At 38.8% G+C, this 27059-nt stretch overlaps 1 protein-coding gene across 1 annotated transcript in view; it reads left to right on the top strand.

The window, feature by feature from the left end:
- Positions 1-267: 267 nt before the first annotated feature.
- The window catches only part of LOC121482350 (transient receptor potential cation channel subfamily M member 3-like), a 67913-nt gene continuing 41121 nt past the window's right edge, over positions 268-27059 (top strand). Inside the window, exons 1-3 of the mRNA XM_041740255.1 lie at positions 268-400; positions 12724-12937; positions 16683-16807. Of these exons, the coding sequence (XP_041596189.1) occupies positions 398-400; positions 12724-12937; positions 16683-16807 (342 nt within the window). The 5' untranslated portion in view covers positions 268-397. The remainder of the gene's footprint in view (positions 401-12723; positions 12938-16682; positions 16808-27059) is intronic.

The following is a 27059-nucleotide window of genomic DNA, read 5'->3' on the forward strand; positions in this document are numbered from 1 at the left end:
GGGGGTGGGCAGAAAAGAAAATTTGTGTGTCAGGTAAATCTTGAGTTCACTATTTGCCTAGTATAGCCACATTGTGGGATTTTGCCTGAGGAATGACTGGCTCGCTATGGTCTGTAGATTTCTCTGGCAGCTTGCCTTAGTGGGTGATCCCATAATGGCAGATACAGGAATTCACTTTGACCTTTTCTACTGCAGGTGTTGCTGTGGGCGTCTAATAGGCCAGCATGTGGGCCTCACTCCCAGTATCTCCGTTCTTCAGAATGAGAAAAATGAAAGTCGCCTCTCCCGAAATGACATCCAGTCCGAGAAGTGGTCCATCAGCAAGCACACTCAACTCAGCCCGACGGATGCTTTTGGAACCATTGAATTCCAAGGAGGTGGCCATTCCAACAAAGCTATGGTAATCAGAAAACCATTTAGTTGCTTCCCAAATTCTTTCTCACAGCCTGCAAAGGAGAGGTGAAGAGCTGGAGATTTAGTCTTTGGGCTTTATCCCACCTTTGCCAGATCCAGGCTGGGCAACCGGCTCTGATGACCTGGCCCCTATGCCTCTCTGCTCTCCTTTATAGAATGGGGGAAAGAAAAACTTCCTCCCAGGATTTTTAAATAATTAGTATGATATCAGATGCAGTGACTATTGTTATTATTAATAATAACAAGTAACTTTCTATAGTGATCCTCTTCTATTATGTTACTCTCTGGGTCTCATCTTTATGGCATGTTTTTCTGTCTCCTTTGATTGAAAAAAAAATCTTTAGGTTTCTGTTTTGTTCTATTGGTAACTAGCACTTCTCTCAATTCAAGGTAGAAATGATCATCCCAGACTGTTTCCTTCCCTGTTCTAACAGAGATCTTGCCATCTAAAGTGAGTGCTTTTGCTCCAAGCAGCTGTGTTCAATAATGTTCTCAGTAGAAGAGCTCCATATGAAAAGGGTTTTGTTTGGAACAGTGGCTTTAGGAAATAATACAAATTTTACTTCTAAGAGTTGTTGCTTCTAAATTTCAGCTTTCATCATGAACCTCTCCCTACTTGGCTGACAGATTTTTTTTTCCAGGAGAAAAGTACACCATATGTTTTTGGAAATTCTAGAAATGCTATATTTCAACAAGCTTGCTTCTAACAGAGTTAGTGGAGAGTGGAGCAGTTGGAGATGGTTGCTCTAAGGCACAGCATGAAGTTCTTTGAGTGTGGAGAGGAAATTTTGCTTAGAGAAGCATACTGCAAAATGTAAGGGAAGTCACTTCATACTAGTCACAGGCTAAAAATGTGCAAAAAAGCCACCTCCCTCCCTCTCTTCTCTCTTCCCCTTTCCCTCTATTCCCCCACTCTTATAGGATTTTCTTCACTAAGAATGGCTGACTAAGGTAGTCTCATAGTTTTTTTTCCAAGAAAATCAATTCTGAGCTATGTTTTAGGGTACAAATAGTTTTGAGCAATGTATGGGAAAGAAGAGGAGGCTATGTGCAGCCCCCAGTAAGGCCTGGGGAAAAACATGGTGGGTGGGGGAGAATTAGTTTTGGCCTATACAGAACCAAGGGCAATGGAAATTTGGCAACATCCTCCTCCACCCAAGGGATATATTCACCTACACAAAGTCATTAAGGGTTCCCAACTCAGCACAATTTCCTTTCACAGTATGGGATCCAAACCATATACACTGGGGATCCCCCAGGAAATCATGCATTAATTAAAAGTCATGCAAGTTCACTATACGAAAAGTGCTGCCAAAAAAAAAAAAAAAAAGCAAATGTATGAAAATGGATCCACAGAGAGCCAAGAAGATGAGATGAGATGAGATGAGATGAAATGAGAATATGATAATGTTGCAAGTGAAGTGTACCCCCAAAAAAAGAGAATGTGCCACAGATGAGAAAGTGGCTTGGGATGCAGGAATGGTGCCACCAAGCTTTGTGCCCCATGTTGCATAGCTGATATATGATGTCTGTATACTATGACATTTAATGGCAGAGGACAAACTCAAAGAGGCACACCTGTCACTCTGTTCTGGAAGTGTGAATACATATGACATTGAACTTTGATAGCCTTCCCAAAGCCCCATGTACCTTGATGAAACTCCAAACTACCTGTTGACAGATCAGGTTAGGACAGGTCAGCTACATATTTGTAGATCCCAGTGTAAAATGAAAATCAAGGCCCCCTCCTGGAGCAGGGAAAGCAATCCCCCATTCCTACTGCTGTCGACCCCAACTCACAGTGGACAAATAATAGTCCAAGGAATTGCCATCTCTGTAGTGGGGCATGCACGGTATCCAGTGTGGGTGAGACTTTCCACCCTCTCACCTAAGAACCTCACCATGGCATTACCAGCCAAAAGCAGAGACAGCTACTTCCTTGCTCTGTCCTAAGATGCTACAGGGAATATACCCAGCTTTGCCCCTCCCCTCGCCTGCACTCAGATCCCAGTCAGGCATAGTGGGTAATGATAGAACAAAATCTCTATTGCTGCCTCAGGTGAGAATGGAGTGGGAAGGCTAGACTGACTGAGACACCAGACATGGGAGCAGGTGGCTGGGATCCCCTGTGCCAGGGAGGCAGCAGGAGGTGGGATGTGGGACCTTGGACCACCTGTGAGCTGAGGATCCAAGCCCTCTGCACATACTCTACCATCCCATCACACTTGACTTACAAAACAGATTCAAGGATAAAATTGTTGAGATTTTCAAGACAGCAAGTGTAGAGCATTAAACTGTAAACAGTGCCTTTCTGAGCAGTATGACCATGCTGGTTGTACGCCCGTGAAGCCGGCACTGAGATTAGGTCTTGCATGTCCTAGATGGTCTCGTTGCAAACACTATGAGGAAAAATCTTTCTTTCAGAGTCTAATCAGCCAAATGAGGACCAGTTTTCCTTCTTCTTCTTCTTCTTCTTCTTTTTGTACAACCAAATATTTAGCAAGTAAGCGTCCCTGCTATGCACACACAATGAATGTTTTGTCCACTTTGAATACTTGGCCTTGAATTGTTCTGGTTCTCGTGTCTAGACAAAGGGGTGGAGCTGACAACTGGTCAGATGTCTAGTTTTATCAGGCAGGATGGTGATTTTGTGCCAATCTGTGCCTTCTTTACTTTTTGCCCTCTCCAACAAACTGGCATGCAGTTTGGACAAAGGGAAAAATCATCAATTACTGTCTGTTAAAGAATGTCAGTCTTCAGATGGGGAAGGCATGGTTAAATATTCACCATGACTGAAACAGGTCAACTAACTTAATGTGCCTGATCCCAGGTTATTCTATTCAGCTAGGCTTAAAAAATACTGAATAATCTCGATCTATCTGTTTTATAGACAAGGCAACTGGAGCCCAGAGAAGTTAAATTCTTCTGTGAGAGTTATTGGATTATTTCATGACAAAGAGAATTCTTGAATTCAGGCTCCTCAGGACTCGCTGTCAGCTCTGTTTCTCCTCTGTCATGTATGCTTGGTATAGACTCTAGGAGATGATTTGGGGGGAAGCTAATTACTGTTACATTTCTCGCTCTCTTATAAGGGTTTTGAACACTTTGCAGAAGTATACAGTTACTATTATTTGATGAGGTTAATTAAACTCAAAAGCTCTGAGCAGGAGGAGGCCTTTGTAAAATTACATCCTAGGTTAATAGAACCATTTTCTGAGCCTTTCCCAGCACTTTGTGGTATTCTGTTCTCAATTTCCAGGCCCAACAACCCTGGGAAAGTTCAGCAGCAATAAATCCAACATCTCTCTCACTTTGCAAAGAATCATGACCCAGGAAGGAGACACTCGTAGCTGACAGTGAGTGAGGGATCCTCACTCCCTTCTCTTAACACCAAGCCATGTCCTACCAAACTGCATGCCCCAAATGCCATTCCTGGGCTATTGGAGGACCTGGCAATTCATTCAGGGGCCTTATAAAAGTCAGAACATCAGTACCAAGGAAGAAGATAGTAAGATACCAAGGCTCTGGGTTAGACATTGTCTTAGTAGAGCCAGTTCCAGGCAACTTTTTAAAACTGACATAGAGGACCATAGCAGGCTGGCCCCTCAGCACACATTGGGTCCTCTCTCAAAGGCTCTTCTTTATCTGGGGCTACAGCTGTAAGTTATCTAGAAAAAGTGACAGTGCTGGACTTGATTATACAGAGCCTTATTTGCTACTAATCATCTCTTCCAATTAATGCTGAGCTGACTAGTACACCAGGTAAGTATAACTTAATTAAGGACTTGGATTTAAACCTCTCAAGTCATTCACATGTAATTATCTTCAGGTTTTTCTTTGCTATTCACTGTTTATTAGATCAAGTTGAACCCCTTATTATAGTTTTTATATCATTTAGGTAATTGTTCCTTTGCCTCACTGTCACACTTAAAACCCTAACTATTGAGCCTTCCAGGATTAAAGCCTTATTCTCTGATCATTGCCAGTGGGTCAGGAGAATAGAGGTAGGGGAAGCTCCGGTGGGTGGGGAGGTCTGCTGGCAGCACCACAGCATCGACAGTCTCATACTCTTAAAATGCTTTGGGATTGAATTCGATTTTTTAAAAACTGTCTTTCTTTGAATTAGGCATATTTAATCTGGGAATCATCACCAACTGACACATGCCAAATTTGAAACTAAATGAATCCCCTTTCCCAAAACAAAATAGCTACTCACTAGACTGTGGCTAACGAAGCACCTTTACATAAGCATGGTAAGGTATTTGAGGGGTTTGGTAATTGTTCCATTTCCACTTTCTACCTTTTAATCTTTAGGCCACTGAATCAGCAGTACCCTTGAGAAGCCTTTCTGAAACTGAGAATAAAACTAGAGTTTATCACTTAAACTTCTGGTGCCAATCATAGACCTATAGGAAAGGAAGGAAAGAATCAACCCTCCTCAAAGAAATCCATCTTACCTTTAGGAAATTCCTATTGCTTTGCCTCTAGAAAATTTTATGCTAAACAATTCTGGCAGAAAAATGTAATGAGTCCCCCCTATGACCTATTTATATGCTCAGTGAAGTTTTATATTTCTAACTAAACCTTTAGGTTTGACTTATCAGCCAGCAGTTGTCACCTGAAAGTACCTGGTATCTAATGCTGAGGAATCACAAAAACAATATAGACTAAATTGCAATGGCATTTTCATTTCCAAAGTTTTGTGGGTCATCAAACTAGGAATGCAATAGCCAGTGACACCACACATTTGCTTTCCAAGTATTTTTCTTCTAGGGAACTTTCACGTGCATTAAGCCACCATAAGTATTAAACTCTCACTGCAAAACTAATGACTCCAGGAACTCAGAAAGCTGATATCAGCAAAATTGTGTTAGCAGTTTTATATGACGTGTCCTCCTTGGCCAAAGATTTAATTAAAAGTAGTCATTTAAAAATGTGGCTACAAAGAATTAAAAAAAATGAAATGATGCTTATCACATCTCTCAACAGAGAATAAAATGGGGCAAATTTCCCCCTCCAGCCACAGAAGAAAAGCACTAGAAAAAGTGTTCAAATAGAGTTAGCAATGGTATTTCCCTTATTCCAAACAAGCACTACGTTCAAACTGATAATTTCCCAGAATTAAAAATGGCTTTACAGTATTAGGAAGAGGATTCGTCATTTTACCGTTTCCAGGAGCTTAGCCAGATTTATCATTCTGCAGTTCTTTTACATTTTCATTTAAAATCTGGGCAGAGTTAGGGGGATAAAAATTTAGGGCTAAAGAGGTGACTCATTCATTATCAGAGCCAAATTGTTCCACCAGCTCTCAAATTCAGAATTCCAAAGGAAGATTGTTATTATATTATATTTTAATTAAACAGCCTCAGCCTATTCTAAGTAGTAATGACTATCCCCTCCCCCACACACACACATACACACACACACACGTGTGCACGCGCAGCCATGGCCCACCCTGGGTGTTATTATAAAGGCGGAACAACGCTGTCTGGTCTATGATGCATCTGTGACTTCCCAGTTTAGTACAGAGTGAGGCCATGGTCAAGTCAAGTCCTGTTTTGATAAGTGAATAGTAATATTACTAATGGCAAAGTAGTAAGAATGGCTTTAGAAAAAACTTCAGTGAAGTCATCTGCATCGGCAGAGCAAAAACTCAAGCTTCGGCTACTGAAGCCATGTGCCATTCAAATTAAATAACTTTCTAATTTCTAATTCTAGTTTTCTAATAGAGTTTCACAAAGCTTAATTTAGTGGTTTGTGTTTGGAACTCAAAAATCATGCTGTATGCATTGGCCTCCAAAGCACCTAAGAACAGATCAAATAATATATTTCGACTAGAGTGAACCCCTATTTTATATAGAGCATTCTTGAAGTGCTGTTCTGGGTGTTATTAGCTCTCCACACATTAGCTCTCCCCTGCCAGGCAAAGCCACTAATGATAGAAAGGAAAAGAAGAAGATTATTTAGGCTTGGGCAACTTATTGGAGCTCAGTTTATCTCTAGAAATTATAAATTGAGGAGCTAAAGTCATGTGGGTGAGGGATGGGTTAGGCAACCTGGAGCCAAGGTAGCATTTTCTCTCTTGACAGGTACTTGTATATAGATAAACACCTGCAGCAGTCACTCCCCAGATAACTCAGAGTTGAGAAACAAAGTGCTCCTTTAACATATCTGCTGAAGATTTAAAGGCAAGTTATTCGGATCCTGTTGTACACAGATGTCACTTATAAGGTGTTTGTAACCTTCATTAAATTTACATGTATTGGTTTTTCAGCCATAACAAGTGATTTTCCTCAATTTAATCTTCACAGGGTCATGTGAGGTGGTCAGGATCAGCCTCATTTCACAAGAGAAGGCACTGAAATTGGCCAAATGACTTAACAGCACCAGTGTCCGAGCTAGAGTGTGATGCTGCTGATGATTGAAAAATCTATAAATGGAAGCACATGTCACCACATCAGATTACTGCCCAAGTGACAAAATTTAGTATACCCATCAGGAAGATTTCTTGTTATTTGTAAGGTGATCCCTTAGCAATTAATGAGCTCACAAGTGGATGGTCAAAATTGCTTATCTTGACAACCAAAATAGCTCCTAATTTCAAATCACATTGACCATTTATTAATTGCCCTGGGGTCAGCCATTTATGACTTTAAAGCTGCTGATTCAGCACGTGAGTTAGCTGTTACAATGCAAGCACCTGGAGAGTTCCCTGACTAACCTGCTTTTTATGGATGTAAGAATCTAATTTAAAAATTGACATGTTCAGATAATTGTGTCATTTTATCCCATTGTTTTAATTAGCCTCTTATCTCCCAAATGGTTTACTGAGTTACTAAACCATAACAATGACAAAAACAACTGATTCACATAAATTCTTCTTTTAAAAAAAAATCTTGCCTTTTATTCTCCAAGTATTATTTTTGGAGATAATTTGGGTAGCTGAAAATGGCAGAGTTTTCCTATTCACTATCTCCTGGGTAATTCCTCCAGTATCTCCTCCATTTTTCTTTGTGATTTTCATGTAAAATATTGAGTGTTCTTTCTACCCTTTGGCCCAGTGAGAAACACAAGACAGCACTTAGAAAATTCTCTTTGGTCTGGGAAAGAGTTGTAATCCTTGCCTCTCATGCAGTCTCTGGGGAGCTAGTCAGAAATACAAAACCACAAACCCCACCCCAGACCTCCTGGATTGGAACCCACATTTTTGTCAAGGTTGCCAGGTGAGTTGTGTGCATTAAAGTCTGAGAAGCACAGCTCCACCAGAGAATTTCCCGTGCAGTAGTAGCTTTAGTAATGGACTAGATGAGTGGTTGATTATGAGACAGCTAGCTCTGAGGCCCCAGTCACTCACTTTCCCTGGGGTTTCCCTGTCCTTCTCTGTGAAGCAGAAGAATTGAACTAGATGATTTCTAGTTCCCATGATTGCTAAGATATTTCTAAGTTCTCTTTGATTTCTAAGATTGACTACTTCATAGCCAATATGGAAAGTTTTATCACAAATCACAATCAGGTCAAACATGGTCCCTGTCCTCAAAGATCTTTCAACATGGGCAGATAAAACTGACACATGCAAAAAACAACCAGGGAAAAACCCTTCCAATTGGGTTAGTTTGATTGTTATGTTGCATCGATATGAGCTTGCATTCTCAGTAAAAGCCTTTAAAAGATGAGAATCAGTTCTGTAGACGAGAAAGGGAGGAACTAGGTATTCTAGGACTTAGGGAACAGCATTAGCCAAATGCAGAGAGAAGTGGGAAACACTTCTAGGTGGAGTCAAGCCAAAGTGGAGAGGACCATGACAGGCAGATGGAGAGTTTACATATAATGAAACACTTTGAGATATAGTGTGATCCAAAAGGAATTGGAGAAACAACTGTATCTGTCAGTGTCTTGCTGAGGGCATGGGGTCGAGAAGCCTTTTGGAGACTCTTGCTATAATCCAAATGGACATCTTAGTAAAGAGAATTTATTCCTACAGTGGCAACTGAAGGAATAGAGGGAAAGACCTGGTTGAGAACACTCTTTTCAGAAATGGTTCTAGAAATGGTTCTCTAGAACTTTGAGACTGCTTGTAGGTGAAAGGAAAGGAGAAAGAGAGAGGGGCATTATCACTTTGTGGTGAAGAGGAAGGACTCTGGAGTCTGAAGACCTGGGCTATGGACCCCATCATTACCACTGTCATTTGAACTTGAGAACCTAAAAAAAAAAAAAAAGAAAAAAGAAAAAGAAAAAGAACTTGAGAACCTGATGGATCCTTTCTGTCTGCAAGCTGTGAAATGTGAATGATATCAACCTCCTCCTTACTGAGAGGAGTCATGAAATAATGTATGTGTTGGAGCATAGAATATACACAAAGGTCTTGGTTTGAGATTTGGGGTTTGTTTTGTTTTGTTTTGTTTCTCAATAGAGTTAAGGACCTGAGAGCAGAGAGAAATACATGAAGAGGGCCCACCAGTAATGTAACCTTATACAAATCAGACAACAAGTGCCTCTGTTTCCCTATCTATAAGACAGAAGTGGGGACAAGGTGATCCAAGGTCATTCACTCCCTACAGAGCACTTAGAGTAACAAGAGTTCTGTGATCACAAGCAATATCAGAAAGGGAGACAGAACATAGACTCCTAACTCTGGGAAACGAACTAGGGGTGGTGGAAGGGGAGGAGGGCGGGGGGTGGGGGTGAATGGGTGACAGGCACTGAGGGGGGCACTTGATGGGATGAGCACTGGGTGTTATTCTGTATGTTGGTAAATTGAACACCAATAAAAAATTAATTTATTTAAAAAAAAACAAGCAAGCTTTTCTTAACCAGGAAAAAGATTAGGCCACTTCAAAAGGAATTGTAACACATTCCGTAGATTTTTGAGGGGCACTTTCCTGGGGATCTTTTTTTTTCTTTTTTTGAAGGTATAAGAGGGTAAAGGAGAGAATAGTAACTTAAAAAGCAATTTTTTTCCATCTCCCACACTAAGCATTTTTTATTTGTATAGTTTGGAAGCCTTGGGAGTCCCAGGCCTAATTTATTTCACTAAATATCCCTTTCTGGAATTAGTCAAAATGACATAAATTCACTTCAGCAGAGCCGCCAAATTTTAACTACTCGAGTGGCATAGACACAGTGCGCAGGCACAGAGAACATTTTATTCTTTCGTCTTATAGTGTCTATTATCTAGATATTTTTCTTCAAGTCACTCAGTGAGCCAATAAATACAACGACAGAGAGATAATAACATAGCCTTTATTTAAGAAACACTGTGTTTGTTTCTACCACTGCAATAGCCACTCTTCAGCCCCAAGGCCCCTTGTGTGGCACAGGAACATACATCGTTACTGAAAATTTCTATTCGAAGATATCAGAAAGTTCTTGTCCTTTGCATGAAAGTTTGTGCACGAAATACGCCACATCTCATATTGTAAGCTCTAGTTCAATTCTATTGCTATAATGTACTTAACTAAAATTGCCAACCCTTACCCTTTCCATTCTGGAATTGATTGTTGCTACATAGATTAAATCGTTATAGAACCAGCTTATTAGATTCCAACACCTCTTTGGAATTCTGGTATATGCATGTAGAAAGCTTTAGCTCTTTTTGATATTCTTTGATGAAGCAGTTTAGTTTGTCAAGATGCTTTCAACTTTTTCTTCTTCTTTGCCTCACATTTCAGCTAAATATATTTAAAATGCATTTTAACAAAAGAATTGACATAATTACTGAGGTTTTTGTAACAAGGGGATCCCCTCGGTCCAAAATTATTGCAATCAATTGTCACCTCCTGCATAACCTTATTTATGTATACACCCAAAAGCATTTGTTTGCATGATTACATGCCCCTCTATTCTTTTTGTGGTTATGCTACTTCATCATTAATACTTAACAAATCCCTTAGTTAATCAGTACCTTTCTCTTCTCTCCCACACAACATACAGACTTGAGAATGCTTTAGTGCTGATGACTTCCACCCAATTAAATGCTGTATTGTCCAGTGCTTTAGTTCTATCTCTTCTCACCATAAATTAGATATTATCATTATTTTCTATTCTACAACCAGTGCTTTTCATAGATTTACCATGTATTTGCTAATATCTTTGTCTGCGATTCTTTCTTGTATCCAAAGATCATCCATTTGGGATCATGGACTTTCTCCTTGCTATATATATTTCAAAATTCCTTCAGTGAAGTCTGCTAGAGATAAATTCTCAGTTTTGGTAGTCTGAAAATATCTATAATTTGCTCTCATCTTTGAAAGATATTTTCACTGAATATAGAATTTTACAGTGCCAGATAATTCCTCTTGGCACATTGTAGACTCTGGCTTGCGGCATCCATTTTTGCTGTTGAGGAATAGACCTTCTGTCTTATAATGACTATTTCTTTATAGGCGATTTGTCTTATTTTCTAGCAGCTTTTGAAGGTTTTTTATTTCCCTTCCTTTGGTGTTGTCTGTGAGGTGTCTCTGAGTGCTGTTTGTTTTTATTTACCTTGCCTGGGATTCACTGACATTCCTGGATCTGAGAATCTGTATCTTTCAACATTTTTAAGAAACTCCCAGCCAGCATCTGTTCAAGTATTGCTTCTTCCCCATTATCTCTTTTACTTCCATCTAGAATTCAGATCATCTCCAAGGTTTTCAGTTTTGCTTCTGTTTTCAAGTCCTTTGTCCTCCTAGGATGCATCTGGTTGATTTCCCTGGATCTGTCATCAGCATGGCTAATCTGTAGCTTAATTTTTTTATTGTATTTTTCATTTAAGTTATTACAGTTTTATTTCTAGAAACTGCTTTTGATTCTTTTTCACATGTATTGGTCACTCCTTATAGTCTATTGTTCCTTACTGATATGTTCAATAATCTCATTTGTGTTTTTAACATATTAAATATAGCTATTTATGCATATTCTCTGAGTATTTCAATATCTTTGAGGATCTTATTCTCCTGTTATTTCTTTTGGTTCTTATTCATACTGCTGCATCTCCTGTATTAAAATCACATGTAAAAATACGTGATTTTATTTTTTACATGATTTTTATTTTTACTATGAGATGTTTATTTTCCCATGGAAACTATCTGAGCTCCGGATTGAGGACTCATTCCTCCACAGAGGATTTGCATTTGCTTCTGCTGATTACCTGGAGCCATTCCCCAGCCAGAACCATTTTAAATTAAATACTCTGATGTTTTTCAAGCCACATTGATAGTGTGAATATGGATCAAAGCCTTTGGGAGGGCCCCCTGTTTTATAAATAATCAGAGGAGAATTTTTTTCTGCATCCACTCACAACCAAGGTGGAAGCAGGTAGGCTTCTTTGTTCTCTTCTTCTGTACATCAGACTTACTCACTGTTTTCTTCCTTACACATGAGAGTGGAGCCCTTTGAAGTATCCCAGCTTACATGGGGTCCCCTTTACTGCATAAAGCTGGTAAAACACAGGTGCCAACATCTTCCCAGGTTTAGGAAAAACCCTCAAGTCCAAAGCCTGCTTTGGTCCTTCCTTATCTCCTGAGGTTCCAGCTTCTACTTTGTTTGGGAATCTGGATATTTGCTCTTTTCATGTCTGCTCTGCAATGCATTTCAAAAGGCTTTCAAATATATCTGCCCAGTATTTCAGTTGTTCCAGCTAAAGATGGAAGTCTTTATGTAATTAAACTGAGACCTAAATGAGTATGTATGTGGTTATATACATGTTTATCATTGTATGTATTTATAGCATTCCATTTATATGTACTTAGTATACTTATTTCCAAGTGCATCTGCTAATACCTTGAAATCTGATATACGCTTTAGTTTTTTAGATTATTCTGCAAGAATGATTGGCATGCCTTTTGTCATTTGTCTTCTTTAAAAAGATAAATACTTAGTATGCAGTTATTATAGATTAAATAAATATAGTCGACAGTTACCTCATTTTAAAATTCTTATTACAAAATAAATAAAATTCTTATTACATTAGGTAGAACTGCAGAATTTTCCAAAACCTGTCAAAGTGACAGGGTCACAGAAACAGATATATCTAAGTCCAGTTGGTATACTTGGGAAAAGTTGTAGTTGCACTGCGTTTGAGAACAGCAAACAATTTTAGAGTTTGTAATCCTTCACCATTTCGAGAAAACCTTTAAAAATGGTATGCCTTCATCAAGCAAAGAATCTTTTGGTAAAGAAAGTGATTTGCCTTTTTTTTTTTTTTATAAAATCAGATTTCACATGAAAGCGTTTTCTTCAAGCACTATACACATCATTACAATCAGTAAAGAGATAAGCCCCCACAGCCAGCCCTGCCCTGTCTCCCTAATCAGTCCCATCTTCTTCCAGTATGTGCGAGTATCCTTCGATACAAAACCTGATCTCCTTCTGCATCTGATGACCAAGGAATGGCAGCTGGAGCTTCCCAAGCTTCTCATCTCTGTGCACGGCGGACTGCAAAACTTTGAACTCCAGCCAAAACTCAAGCAAGTCTTTGGGAAGGGTCTCATCAAAGCAGCCATGACAACCGGAGCATGGATATTCACTGGAGGGGTTAACACAGGTAATTTAATAGAAAAAGATGACCTAAGGAAGGCCATGAGAATGTTGTAACTAAGACTATTTTCTCCTAAGGGTAAATATATTTCTGTTCACTCCACCTCATCTCTCACCCACCCCCGTGTGTCCATTATTTGCTGGATCTCCATCCTCTGATTCTTCCTCCCTCCATTACTGACACAATAACCATAGTTAGTTCTCACCAAGAATTACTTACACCTGAAAAGCAGTTTGGGCCTTTTAATATTGATGATACAGAATTTGTAAACGCAACGAATGGAATTTCACAGGGTATATTCAATACCTCAAATTGCCACAAGTATCCGAGAATTTTTTAAAGAATAACTTCTGCTCTAAATCAGAAGCCCTGTGTCTGATCTTTAAGTGATTTTTTAAGCTTGACACAAATAACTTTAATTTTTGTAAAATGCCCATTACATCTGGGACATAAATTGTGACAGCAAAGTCTGGAGGATTGTGTGTATACTATGTAAAATATTTTGTTAAATCAACTCTGCACTAAGAGAAGACATATCACACTCTAAATTCCAAACAATTATTTTTTCTCCTACCAAATGAGTTTCTTTAAATTGTGATACAGATAGACTATCAAATCAATTCTCACAGACCCACTTACAGTTAAGTGCTTGCATGCAGCACATTATTGAATGTGCAGCCGATAAGGGAATGGATGCCTGTAAATGGGTTTGACATATTTCCCCAGCCTGAGTCCAAAGTGCCAACTGGAAGTACTCGAGTAATAACTGCAGTAAGTTCATTTAAACTTGTTTCAAGGGTCTTTTTGAGAAAGATTGCAGTGCTGCGTTGAGGTTGGCTGTGATCACTTAGGATTCCGAATAATTTGATTTGAGGAGAGAAGAGGAGCTTCACCTAACATTGGCAGTTGATACTTGATCCTTCTGGTTTCCTTTATTTGGCAGGGAGAGTTGGTAAAGTGAGTGATAAATGCTGTTTATGAGATAAGCATGGAGGTTTGGAAACTTGGGCACATTTGACCCCTTTTTGAAACCACCCTTTACAGTAAATCAGGGGAGAACAATAGGTTAGAAAAGCAAATTCTCAGGTGTGGCCCTAGAACCATACTTTTAAGAATCAGGACAGGTACCCATTGAAATCTGAGGAATGTGGACAGCACTGAGTATGGGCAAGTCTATGAATATGGGCAAGACAGCACTGAATGAATATGGTCCTTTCACCCATGAAGCCCAAAGATTCCAGAATGCCTATGAGGAGAAAACTTAAGTAAACTAAGATAACTACTTGGCGTTTTCCACCAGTCTCAAGTAAACTGGATTTTCTAACTACATAACTGAATGGAAAACAGAAGCCCCCTCCCCACCCCCGCCGAAAAAAAAAAGAGAAAACAGAAGCCCATGAGATCCTAAATGTCTTATTAAAGATCCAGGCCTGTTTCTAATGTGCTTATGAATTATAATAAAGATGACTGCATATGTACATACACACACACATTCACAGACACACACACACACACACACACATATATATATATATATACACATACTTGTTTCAAGGCTCTAAGACTCTAGACATTTGGAGTTGTGGAAAAGTCCAAACATCACTCAGGGCCAACTACTTTTAAATCAGATGTTATCTCAATACTGTTTATTCATTCGTTTGCAGTTTGGGTAGTATTTGAGCAAGACCTGCACTCAGAATTCTCCTCAATACCTAGAATTTGTGACCCTTCAGTGTGCAAACTTTCCATAGGCGCATTTGAGCAGCGAGCTCTGCAGATTGCCCACGCTCATCATCGTTATGTGAAATCCTGACTCAGCCTGTAAAGTGACATGATCTTAGAATGACCTGCTCAGTCAGCTCTTTGCTGTTTATTTTGTAGTAATCAAATATCTACCGGGCAATTATCTTTCAGTGACTGTTCAGGCTTTAGGCTCCAGCTTCCATTCAGCTTAGCTGGCCTCATTCACGCGTGATTATTCAGTCTTCTGCTTTCCTGGCATAACCTGCACCTCATCTACAGACCCACTCAAAGGTTTCTAAAGGTTAAAAAGAAACTGTTAACCATCTTCCATTTCTGGGAACTCGGAATGTTATTTATTACTTTTTTTCTTTTATAAAATGTACCCAGTATCAAAGGAAGAAGTTACAGCATGAATACTGTAAACCAGAGAGTTCATCTCTGCCTCACCCCAGGCTAGCATTCAATCTAATACCCACAGTGAAGTTCTATTGGTGGCATCTCACATTAGGTAAGAGGTAATAGTAGAATTGTGGCTGATAGAGGGCATACCGTGAAGTTAAACGTCTTGTCCCTGATGAACCTAAAGGAGTTGTACATGTAAATGGGGGAAAGAAGTGAACACTGATATTCACAGCTTAACTCTTATTTATACTTGAGGTTTTTTTTACCAGTACTCTATCTTAGAAGATCCCTAGATAAAGCTACCAGTGAAATTGATATTCTTATTAGTGTTGTCAGTGTGTCTCCATATGGATTAGTGCTATTTACACTACTTTTTAAATCTTTTTTTTAAAGAAAGTCTTTCTGTTTGATCTTCTAAGTATTTCAGAATGGAATGATTCACACACATGTATCTTCTCCCAAGATTAAACTGCCTGGTGCATTTTGTGTGCTTAGCTCAGTGTTAGAGCTTATACTCTGTGCTAGCACCTGAAGCATGCAAAGATGAAGTGAGACCTTGACCTCTCAACCCACCACACAAGGAGATTTACCCTCCTGTGTGATTGTGAATCACAGAAGAATACATTATGTAACATATTGAGCTATTCAAGATATGCAAACTACAGTCTTGCTCAAAGGGAGAAAAAAAATCAAATCCAACTCAGCTTTCATATAGGAAATGGCACTAGGTATGAATTTTTCCTCGAGGAATGGGTGGAATTTTGATACGTGGACACAACTTGTCTTAATGTATTTTATATCTTCTATAAAAATGATTATTTGAGAGGGAGGTTAATACATTAGAAACCACATCTTCTTTAAATACAGTTTGTCTTTATTAAAGTATAATAGGTAGGTTCCCTATCATCTTGTCAACTGAATTTTTTTCACTTTTAACTCTGATGAGGAAGACCACAGTGATGGGGAAGGCTATTATAACAGAGGAGGAAAACAATTAGAATGATGAAGCTAAAAAGCTGTATTTATATATTTTAAACATAAATTCTCTATAGAATATGACAAGGTTTTCTTTACAAGTAGGGTTTCTACATTATGTGTCAATAAATAGGAAGATGAAATCAAGGTTAACAAAATCTGAGCTAAGTACTCTGTTTGAATGACCCTAGCTCATACACAAACCCTGGTGTAGATGTCATATAATATTCCACATGGTGTTTTTTATAGGACATATTCATGGTATTGGTTCTGCCATACTAATATTATTATGCTTATCATACAAGAAAAAAGTTCCCTGAGTTTAAAAAATCATGTTTGTTTTGTTTTTTTACAATACTGGACACTTTTTAATTTTTTTCTTAGGAAAAAAAGAATTTAAAGTCAAATGAGAAATGATTGCTAGAGTTCATATACAAGTCCCACAAATACATCTGACATTAGACCCACAAATTTATATTCTCTTCTGAACACATGTAGTTTGTGTAGAAATGTGTCAAAATTTTATATTCAGTGCATTTAACCTTGTGAGACACATTTATCACAATTTCCTTTAGATCAACAGAGAGTAATTGCTTTAAAGGAAAGAGTAAATACTTCTTTTTCCTCTTAGGTGTTATTCGCCATGTTGGAGATGCCTTAAAGGATCATGCATCTAAGTCTCGAGGGAAGATCTGTACCATAGGCATCGCCCCGTGGGGAATTGTAGAAAACCAAGAGGACCTGATTGGAAGAGATGTAAGTCCTGGAAACTGCCCCTGTCTGTGAATTCTCCTGGAAGTGATACCAAAGGAGTAAAATAAAATTAGAATTTCAAAATACGCATATTATATTACTCTTTTGGTTCCCACTTCCCAAAATGAAATTCATGTGAGGAATAGTTTATTGGAAGACCATGTATTTTCCAAAATATGTCTATATAAACTCCAGTGTCAAGTCTTATGATCAGAAAAGATCCCAGGGGCATCTGGGTGGCTAAGTTGGTGAAGTGTCTGCCTGCAGCTCAGGTCATAATCCCAGGGTCCTGGGATGGAGCCCTGTGTCATGCTCCCTGCTTATGGGGACCCTGCTTCTCCCTCTCCTCCCCACCCATCTCTCTCTCTCTTTCTCTCTCTCCCTTAAGTAAATAAATACAACCTAAAAAAAAAAAAGGAAGAAGAAGAAGAAGAAAAGATCCTAATTAGGGACTTACTAACTATACTCTTGGTTTGAATCAAGCAGTGGTCTTTCCTTACCCATCAAATCTTGTAAGTGCTATTGGCTCAGTATGGTCCAGATTAACACCAGGTAACATATAGCAACATGAGCTCATTAACTCCCACATTAAATGGGGACCTCTCACCCCAGGTCTCCAGCTTATTTATTATTTGTGTGCCCTTCAGCTAGCTCAGGAAAGCTACAGAGGAAGATCCTTTCCATTCAAGCTGTGGCTTCCCCAGTTGGTCTTTCATTTGCTGAATGCTCAGACAAGGGGTGGGCACAGTTTGGATCTTGACTTCCCACTCAGAAACTACTCAGAAGCCCTTGACCAAACTCAGCAAGATGCCGACCTCTCTTTCCTTCTCTCAGGTCCAGAGCCGCACACTGACTGATCAGTCAAATAGTTTTTGCCAGAGAGAACTTACCTTACTTTATCTGAGTCATCATCTTACTTCTCTTTCTCCTAGGGTCTTGTTTCTCTTGTGTTTTGTCTTGTTTACCACAAACAGGTTATCCCCAATTTCCCTTACAGGGTTTTCTTTCCTAATAACCACCAGACTTTTCCCCCTATATAACAATTCTCAAAATTCCAATTGATAGGAATTGTAGTTAAACTATATATAATTACCATACTTTATTCACTGTTATTTTCTCTAATAATCTTAACAATTAATTATTGATCATTGCACCTCTAACCAGATCAATATAGTCTTCCCTTCCCAATCAAGCCCTACCACAGGGTATAACAAATGTTCTAAGTAGTTTTTCCAAGTACCATGAGGTCTGTCTGAGCTAAAAACTCAGAGCTTGAGAATTAACTGGTCCTAAATTGCTTCTTCTATTGTGCAGCAATACAGTGAAACCATCTTATTTTAATACAACATAGCATCTGCAATTTTTAATATAATGCAAAATACTTTTATAAATTTTTTTTTATTTTTATTTATTTATGATAGTCACAGAGAGATAGAGAGAGAGGCAGAGACACAGGCAGAGGGAGAAGCAGGCTCCATGCACCGGGAGCCCGACGTGGGATTCGATCCCGGGTCTCCAGGATCGCACCCTGGGCCAAAGGCAGGCGCCAAACCGCTACGCCACCCAGGGATCCCTTTTTTTCTTATAAATTTTTTTTTATTTTTATTTATTTATGCAAAATACTTTGAATAAAAGAAATCAAACCTCATGAAATGCAATAAAACACTCTAAGTCCTTCAGGACATTTAAGTGCATAAGAAACATCCTTATCAATGCTACACAATCACGTGTAGAAACACTAATTTATCTAGAAAACATGGGGTAAGAAATGAGATATTAATTTTATCAGTGTAACATTTTCTTAACTAAAATTTATTGGCTGTTTTACATCACACACAACCTGATTATCTCAAGCAGCAATTTCCAAAGTGATATGTAGGCAGAACCCCCTGGAAAAACAAGCATTGCTAATTTTTTTTAGAGTATCTAGAACTGGTCTTTGATGAAATATACTTGGGTTAATGCTTGCCTCAGACTCCAAGCTGGCTTTGAAGTTGATGGTAAACTAGAATGAGAATGAGAGTATGCTGAAGTGTCCTAATGCCAAAAGCATTTTTTTAAATTTTTATTTATTTATGATAGTCACACACACAGAGAGAGAGAGGCAGAGACATAGGCAGAGGGAGAAGCAGGCTCCATGCACCGGGAGCCCGACGTGGGATTTCATCCCGGGTCTCCAGGATCAAGCCCTGAGCCAAAGGCAGGCGCTAAACCGCTGCGCCACCCAGGGATCCCGCCAAAAGCATTTAATAGTACATTTTATTAACAAATGACTTAATTATTTTAAACTGTTGTGATGATTTAGAAGTCATTTTTAAATGTTCATTTCTTCAGGATCTCTAGTGTAAAACGGAGTTACTATTCTTTTTTTTTTTTTTTTTTTTTTTTTGGTGAGGGGAAAAGCCGTTTTGGAACTTTCTTATTCAGATGAGCAATGAATAAATGGAAGCTGCTTACTTCTTTATTCAAGATAGAGTAACCCAATAATTACCTCAGTTGCCTAAGCATTTACAGAGAATGGCAACCGACTGCCTTTTTGTGTGTCATTTTGTGTGTCTTGTAAGTTCTATAGGAGTGCAGAGAGACAGTACTTACATTACATTTACTTGCCTTGATGAGTTAGAAGAATAACAAACCCCTGATTCATCTTCCTCCAATTTGAGCTCCTTTCCCCTGATTTCACCTCTTCTTGTGCTCCTTTTTACTCTTACTTTCTTTCTACCCATATTTCTTCCCAGTGTTATGCCAGTAGGAACTCACATATGCCTATGCATTGTCTGACTTCCCAATGAGAAAATAGTCTTGATTCCCCATGCAGAGGGCAGAAGGAGACTCATGTTCAGTAAAATTAGCACATTTATTCTCCATGCCCATAGGGGACTACTGGAGCCAAACCGTGGTTCACAAGGATCCAAGTGAACCTGCAGAGAGACCATCGAGAAAAGGATTGACATTGACAGATTGTAAAAAGTGCAAGAAAAACAGTTGTATTTTACTTTCTTAATAAATCTTTGACCAAAAATCTATTGAATTTTAACCACACTGAAACAACCCTTCCCCACTCCAAACTGGGGAGTTGCAATATGCAAAGGATCTCTCAGGCACTTGGATAACAACGGAATTTGTTTTTCACATTGTATATTATGTGGTTCAAAAGTTCTGTTCTTGGTGTACAGAATTTATGACCTAGTTTGAGGAAATTCTTATATGTGTTTCCTAGTCTAATGTTATAATGAAAAAGGCATGTGGTGCTAGGTTGTCAGAGAAAGAAGTCTCCCTAAAAAATCATTGACATAGAAGTGTCATCTGGTAAACTAACGTAGTTATAAGAATTTTCATAGCTAGCCTAATTTAGGGCCTTGTGTCCTTTCCCTTCGACTTTATATAAATTTATATATATATAAATATATATATAAATTTACATGTAATAAACATCAAGAAAACAAACCTCCTAGCATCAGACATCAGGAAGCAGAAGAAAAGAAAACCTCACACATTATTAAAAATCGTTGCCACTTCAGAATTCTATCAAAAATGCATTCCTTTGAAAGAAATTGTACTTTTGGGCTAGTCTATGTCTGTATTCCAGAATAAGGTTGAAGTGGCCCAAAATCAATGTCAAGGGAAATGTAGGAAATGTACTTGAAGTAAAAATATAGGGATAAAAGAAAGGCTCCATTTCTTATGCCTAATATTTTATTACAGTAGATTTATTTCCAAACTGATAGAAAATAAAGATCCTTTTATTTCTGTGGGGATGGTTCTCAGATGAGCACTTTCAGAAGCTGAACATTCAAGTAGTTCTATAGTTATTTTATTGATATAAGTAGTAGACACAGCAGTTATTATTCACAGTAGCATTGTCTTTTTGAAATGGCACTGTAAAGTCAAAGACTAGTCCTAAACATAAAAAAGAAAAATTAGCTTTCCCTTGGGTCTGCTTCTTGATATTCTGAAGCATCTACCTCCCTTCAAGTCTTATCACTTAGCCAGACTTTAGGTTAGACTCTAAAGATAAAGGGCATGTATCTTAGGATTCACAGAGCTCAACTTAGAGCCTCACATATAGCAGGTGCTCAGTAAATATGGATGAAGATGGATTGGGCATAATGAGATTAAGGCTACAAGGAAAATTAATGTTACAGAAAAAAAATGTAATGATACATCTTACCTAGTTTGCAACTTTACCACAATTTCTTCTCCACACACTTCCCCAAAGTTGATCATACCTTAGTAACTATAATAAAGACATTTTTAAATCAAGGATTTAAATATAAAACTATTTTCTTATATAGCAACTCAAGGTGGGAGGTGGATGGTGAAGCTTCTACATGTTGGATATGTATGGGGGCAAAGAAGAATGGAATGAGAACAGGTCTTTCTGTAATCCCTTTGAGAGAGGCATGATCCACCCAACTGAGAAATGAACTAGACTTGATTCTTTAAATTTAAATATCTTCTACTCTGTTTGCTCAAACCTCCAATTAATAGATCAAAACAACAGAATTTGGTGAGAAATAATGCTATGAATACCGAGATGGTAATAATTTTTGCTCTGCCATTAAATGCGAAAATGACTATTGTTCAGCTGTCAAGTTTTACTACTCCTCTATGATTCCTCCATATGATTCCTACTGCCCTTTCTTTTATTACAACCCATAAACTTCTCTTCCATCAAACTGAGCTCAAGGCTCACTTCCACCAAGATATTTTCCATGATTAACTTCACCCATAATGTCATATCCCTGATTGTAATTCTCCTACAACCATCCTCTTCCCCAATTTAGGTAAAACCTCCTGGAAAACAGAGATTTAATTGTTTTCTTTGTTTCTTGTTAGCCACTAACACTTTGCATGAGCCTGAGGCTTTGACATGTGACCAAAAACTCTGTAAGAGTGGATTCCTTTATCTCTAAGTGGACTATAAAAACATTTGCTCTATCTTTATACAACTTGAATTAGCATAATCATAATAATAGTAATTATAATTTATTGAGCTCCTATTTGAGGAAGCTCTCTGTAATTGCATATATTAACCTTATGAGCTATGTATTATTATGTAAGGAAACTAAATAAGGGTTGGAATCAAGATCCACTGTCTCCAAAGCCCATACACTTAACTAGAGGCATGCCAAGTAATATATAAGAAAATACTTAATGATGTTGTTATTGTTAGTTGAGATACTGGCAAATATCAAAGCCTATAAATTGACCTAAAAAACAGACTATGAGATTGACCAGAACCCTTTTCTTTGTCCCTAGAGAATCTTGATCTGGACAGATGATGACAGTATCCCCATTGTAAAGTCAGGAAAGAACTTCTGTTGAATTAAAATTTTTACATGACTCATAGTGGCCTTAGATTCCCCTACTTTAGAAAACAGTGTGACTAGAATGGTTGCAGGTAATTGAACAGTTTCTGAAACCTTTATAATTTGTCTTTTCCCAAATGTAGATTAACAAAACACATGCCAAATTAGAAATCCAGAAATGATCATAAGAAAAAGCACTTTTCATTTTAACTTTAGGATGAAAATTGTATTTGGGAAGATTTCCAACACATCATCTTATGTGGTTATTAAATTATCATGACATTCAATGATATCTTCTATTTTCCCCTAAACTGCAGGTTTATTCTCAGAATTTTATAACCTTTAAGAGTTCTTATATTTAATTGGAAAGCATTCTTTCAATGCTGTCTTTATATTACAAGACAAGAAAAATCAAGTTTAATAATGCACCTGATTGATAATTCTCATGTAGTTATCAACTCAGTGCATTTGTCACCTATTTCTAAGGCAAGCCAAATATGACTTCCTATTATAAGCTCAGAAAACTTCCCAGTAATGGTTCTTGCATGGACTTTATTGGACTTCCATGACTAGGTTATATAAGATATATCCAGAGGATGATGGCCAGTAGAAACCAACCTTTTAGAAGTTTAGGTGTGATGAAGAGAAGTGATATGAGTAGCTGAAAGGAGCTGTAATTCGAGGGATTTTTCTGCAAGAAGGGAGAGACTTGAGTTTGCTTATATGTTGATGATAGGGGAGAAAATAGAGATAGTGAAAATGGAATTGATGAATAAGCCCTAGAGTGGCCCTGAGGTGATGGGGTCCAGAGCTAAAGGAGAGAGGAACTATCTGTATCCTTATACCTGAAGGAGAAGAGGAAAGAGTATCTATGCAAAGGGTTGGTGGCAGGATATTGATGTGTCAGCCTAGAGGTTTATTATTTATCACTGAAATAATAATAATTATAACAACAACAGTAATTATAATACCAGAAGTTTTGTTGAACTTAATACATTTCAGCACACATCACAGGTGGTCATTTAATTCTCATAATGGCATTCAGAAGTTGTTCTTTTTAGTATCACTGTAATCCTTCCATGTCGCAGATGGTGAAACTAAACACAGTAAGATTAAGTAACTTGCCTGGTAGTTACATGACTGTAAGTCACATAGCTGAGATTTCAACCTAGGCCATCCAGTTCCTGGGACCACATCCTCACCTATGATGCGGCACAACTTCTCCATAATCATAGCAGCGATCATTTATCTGAGATCATATGTGCATCATGCCATGTGCTTTATATCTCACTTAATCTTTACAGTACCCCCAATGTGGTGGTTATTATCATTATTAATCTGCACTGACATATGGAGATGCTGAGACACAGAGGGGAACAACCTGCTTTGGGTTACCCGACTGGCAGATGTGTAGGTGTGGGAATCTGGCCATCTGCCCAGTGAGGAAGGATGGTGTGAGGTGTCAGACAGGAGCAGTAAGAGTGGAGGATGGCAGACATCGCTCCAGCCAGAACAGGAAGCAGAGCAGACTGGAGCCCAGGCAGGATGCAGAGAGGTGCTAGAGGTCACAAAATTATGATGCACCACCTCTCAAGATAGCAATAATAATCCATTGTGTTGTCTACTATCTACTACTGTGTAACAAATATCCCAAAACTTAATGACTTGACATTTATTGTGTCACGATTTCTGTGGGTCAGAAATTAGGAGCTTATCTATGTGGTTTTGGCTTGAGTCTTTCTTAAGGTCACAAACAAGATATCAGTTGGGGCTGCATCATCTAAAGGATCGAATGGAAAAAAATTTTTAAAAAATAATAAAGGATCGAATGGGGATACGGTACCTTCTTCCAAGATGACTCACTCACATGGCTGTTGGTAGGAGTTCCTCATCATGTGGATCTCTCCAGAAGGCTGCCTTATTATGGCAGCTGGCTTCCCCCAGAGTAAGTGATCCAAGAGAGCTAAAAGGAACCCTTTCATGACCTAGTTTTGCAAGTTGTACACCATCACTTCTGTTTTTTTTTTCTATTTCTTAGAAGTGAGTCACTAAAGACTGCAGGCTGGAAGGGAAGATTTTTCAAAGAATTTTTTAAGATATTTTAAAACCACCCCACTGATGCATGGTGATTTCTAAAGCAAGTAACCCCTTTTAGAACCTAAGGGCCTTTCTCTACTATAAGTAGGCCCTTAACCTGGACAGTCCATGGCTTCCCTCAGGACAGGGCAAAGGGAGATGAGTGTGAAATGAGGATGATGTAACCCTCTACAAGCCCACGAGTTGAGGGACACATTTTCAAAATGCTGCAGAAAGACATAATTGTTCCACCCGTAGATATTATTTTTTTTTAATTTTTTTAAAGATTTTATTTATTTATTCATGAGAGACGCATAGAGAGGCAGAGACACAGGCAGAGAGAGAATCAGGCTCCCTGCAGGGAGCCCGATGCAGGACCCAATCCCAGGACTCCAGGATCATGCCCTGGGCCAAAGGGAGGCGCCCAACTGCTGAGCCACCCAGGCGTCCCCCACCCATGGATTTTAGTGTGAATTATGCCCTGAGGTACCTGAGCATTCTTTGGGATGGATCTCTGGATTTGCTGGTTTCATGTTTGGTTTGCTGGGCTGAGACACAGCATCTGGGTTTCATATAACCCTCCTATAGACTTGCAGCTGAGCTGGCTAAATGGGAAATAACCAGCCCAGTACCCCTGCTAGCACCTATTTCTAAGGCCTCGCTAGGATTACGAGGACACACAGTGCCTTTCTTTATTCTGCTTTTATCTCATCCTCTTAGTCCCTGTGTTCCTTTTTCTCAGACACAGAGGGTGCTGCCCACGTCTCAGCAATATCACCTCATCCCTCCCAGAAACTGCATGGCTGATCCTAAGACAACCTTGCCCATCCCTTTTGTCTTCCTTTCTCCAAAGCACGAACTCCCATCTTGCTGCCTGCTGCTGCCTCTCCTAACCTCTGCATACTATACAGTTCTAGATGACTCATCTGGAAATAATCTGATCAGCTGTCACAAGAATTTTAGTGCTCAGCTGAGCCCCTGGCAAAAATGTCCAGCAGCGAAACCAACCATAATATCCTTTATAAATTTAAAATCAGACTGGGTCCTCCATTTTCCCTGTAAATGTCTCCTGGCCTATAAAGGAATTTAAGATCTATCTGCTGTGTAGATTTAGAGGAAAAAGTGTTAGTGGGACACATTTGGCCAAAAGACTTCTCTGAGCATCTATAGCTTTGCCTATAAAATAAGCATGGAATGGATTAATCCATGGGAAAGTGTTTATCATGGTGCCTGGCATATGATGAGTGATCAATAAATCCTAATTTTCTTCCTGCCTAATTTAAAATCGTAGTCCTACTAGGAGGGAAAGAATGATTCAGTGTGCCACCCATGCCCTAGACTGCTACTTGCCGGGGGCATGTTAATATGTACCTCACCAGGTCCTAAGTTCAGGGATTGCCAAAGGCCTGTGACTGATGACTCAAAAACCCAAGGTAGCTCAATTTAGTTCTGTTCAGGAAAGGAGTTGCAGATGAGCAAACTGCCTTTGCATTGTAGAAAGCACTATAAAACAGAGGAAATCCCAGGACATGAATGAACCACATTTTTGTTGTTTTTCTGCACTAACTTGGAAGAAGTGAATGTACTTTTCAACACAGGCTGTCCAGACTCAATCTTAGAAGTAGAAAGCTCTCAGAAACTACAATCAGTTCCTCTACTTTATAGATGAGAAACTACCATCGAAAAGGTTTCTTTTAATACATATAATTTGAACATTTAGTGAAAGGTATTACCTAGGTACAAGATTATATTTCTCCTCAAGCCAGCACAATATTCATCACTTACCTTTCCTCAAGACATTCTTAATGTGTACATAGAGGAAGGAAGAAATGAGTTGAAAGACTTGCCCAAGGTCACAAATTAGTAGCTGGAGGAACTAGAACCCCCCCCAATCTCCAGACTACCCATTAAGTACTCTTGAGTAAGACCAGAACAGGCATGAAAATAGCTAGTAAAACTCAAGCAGGTATCTTAGATCAGCTCCAAAATGATCCACTTAAGCCCATCCATGGGTAAGAAATGTAGCACACTGACACCAGCACATAAAGAATGTTAAGATGTTCCATGATGTCTCTAGATCAATCCCCACCTACAAATACATTACATAAAAGGCCTTCACCCTCATTAATTTCCTTTTACAAAAAGATTTTTATTTAATTATTTTAGAGATAGAGAGAATGGGGGAGGGGCAGAGGGAGTGGGAGAGAAGCAGACTCCCCACTGAGTGAAGAGCCCAACTTGGGGCTTGATCACAGGACCCTGAGATCACAACCTGAGCCAAAACCAAGAGTCAGCTGCTTACCCAACAAAGCCACCCAGGCACCCCCCACCTTCATTAATTTCTTAAACAGCTTCTACTTCATTGCCTTTTTGTTTCAGAGTCAAGATATACAGAGGCCTTGGAGTCAGAATTTTACCAATCAGTGTACAAAGTGCTGTAGATATATTAAAGAGTGCAGAATTCTCCCATCTACCTTTGAGGAATAAGAAAGAGGCAAAATGTCATTACTCAGAGGTATTCTGACCTGTGCTACCTAAAGAGTACAAAGCACCTAAAATCCATTTCTAAGCAAATTTCCCTTCTAAGTATATATAATCCCATATTTACCAATAACGAAAGATCACGTGATATGTAGGCCTTTCAGATGCCATTCAGCCTTTATCAACCCAGATTCCTCTTCTGAAATATGAACATGGAAAATTATTTGAGTGTCTCCCTTCTTAATTCCCTCAAAGATGGTACCATCCTATATTCTTAGGAAAGTTGATCTATTATGTACAGGCATTAGGGCTTGATTCTCTCAAAAACAAAGTGGCTGAGAAGTGGCTAGAGCAATCTAATATGCCTCCAAGTCCTGAACATGTCA

This window comes from Vulpes lagopus, chromosome 2 (genome assembly GCF_018345385.1).
Source record: "Vulpes lagopus strain Blue_001 chromosome 2, ASM1834538v1, whole genome shotgun sequence".
NCBI lineage: Eukaryota > Metazoa > Chordata > Mammalia > Carnivora > Canidae > Vulpes > Vulpes lagopus.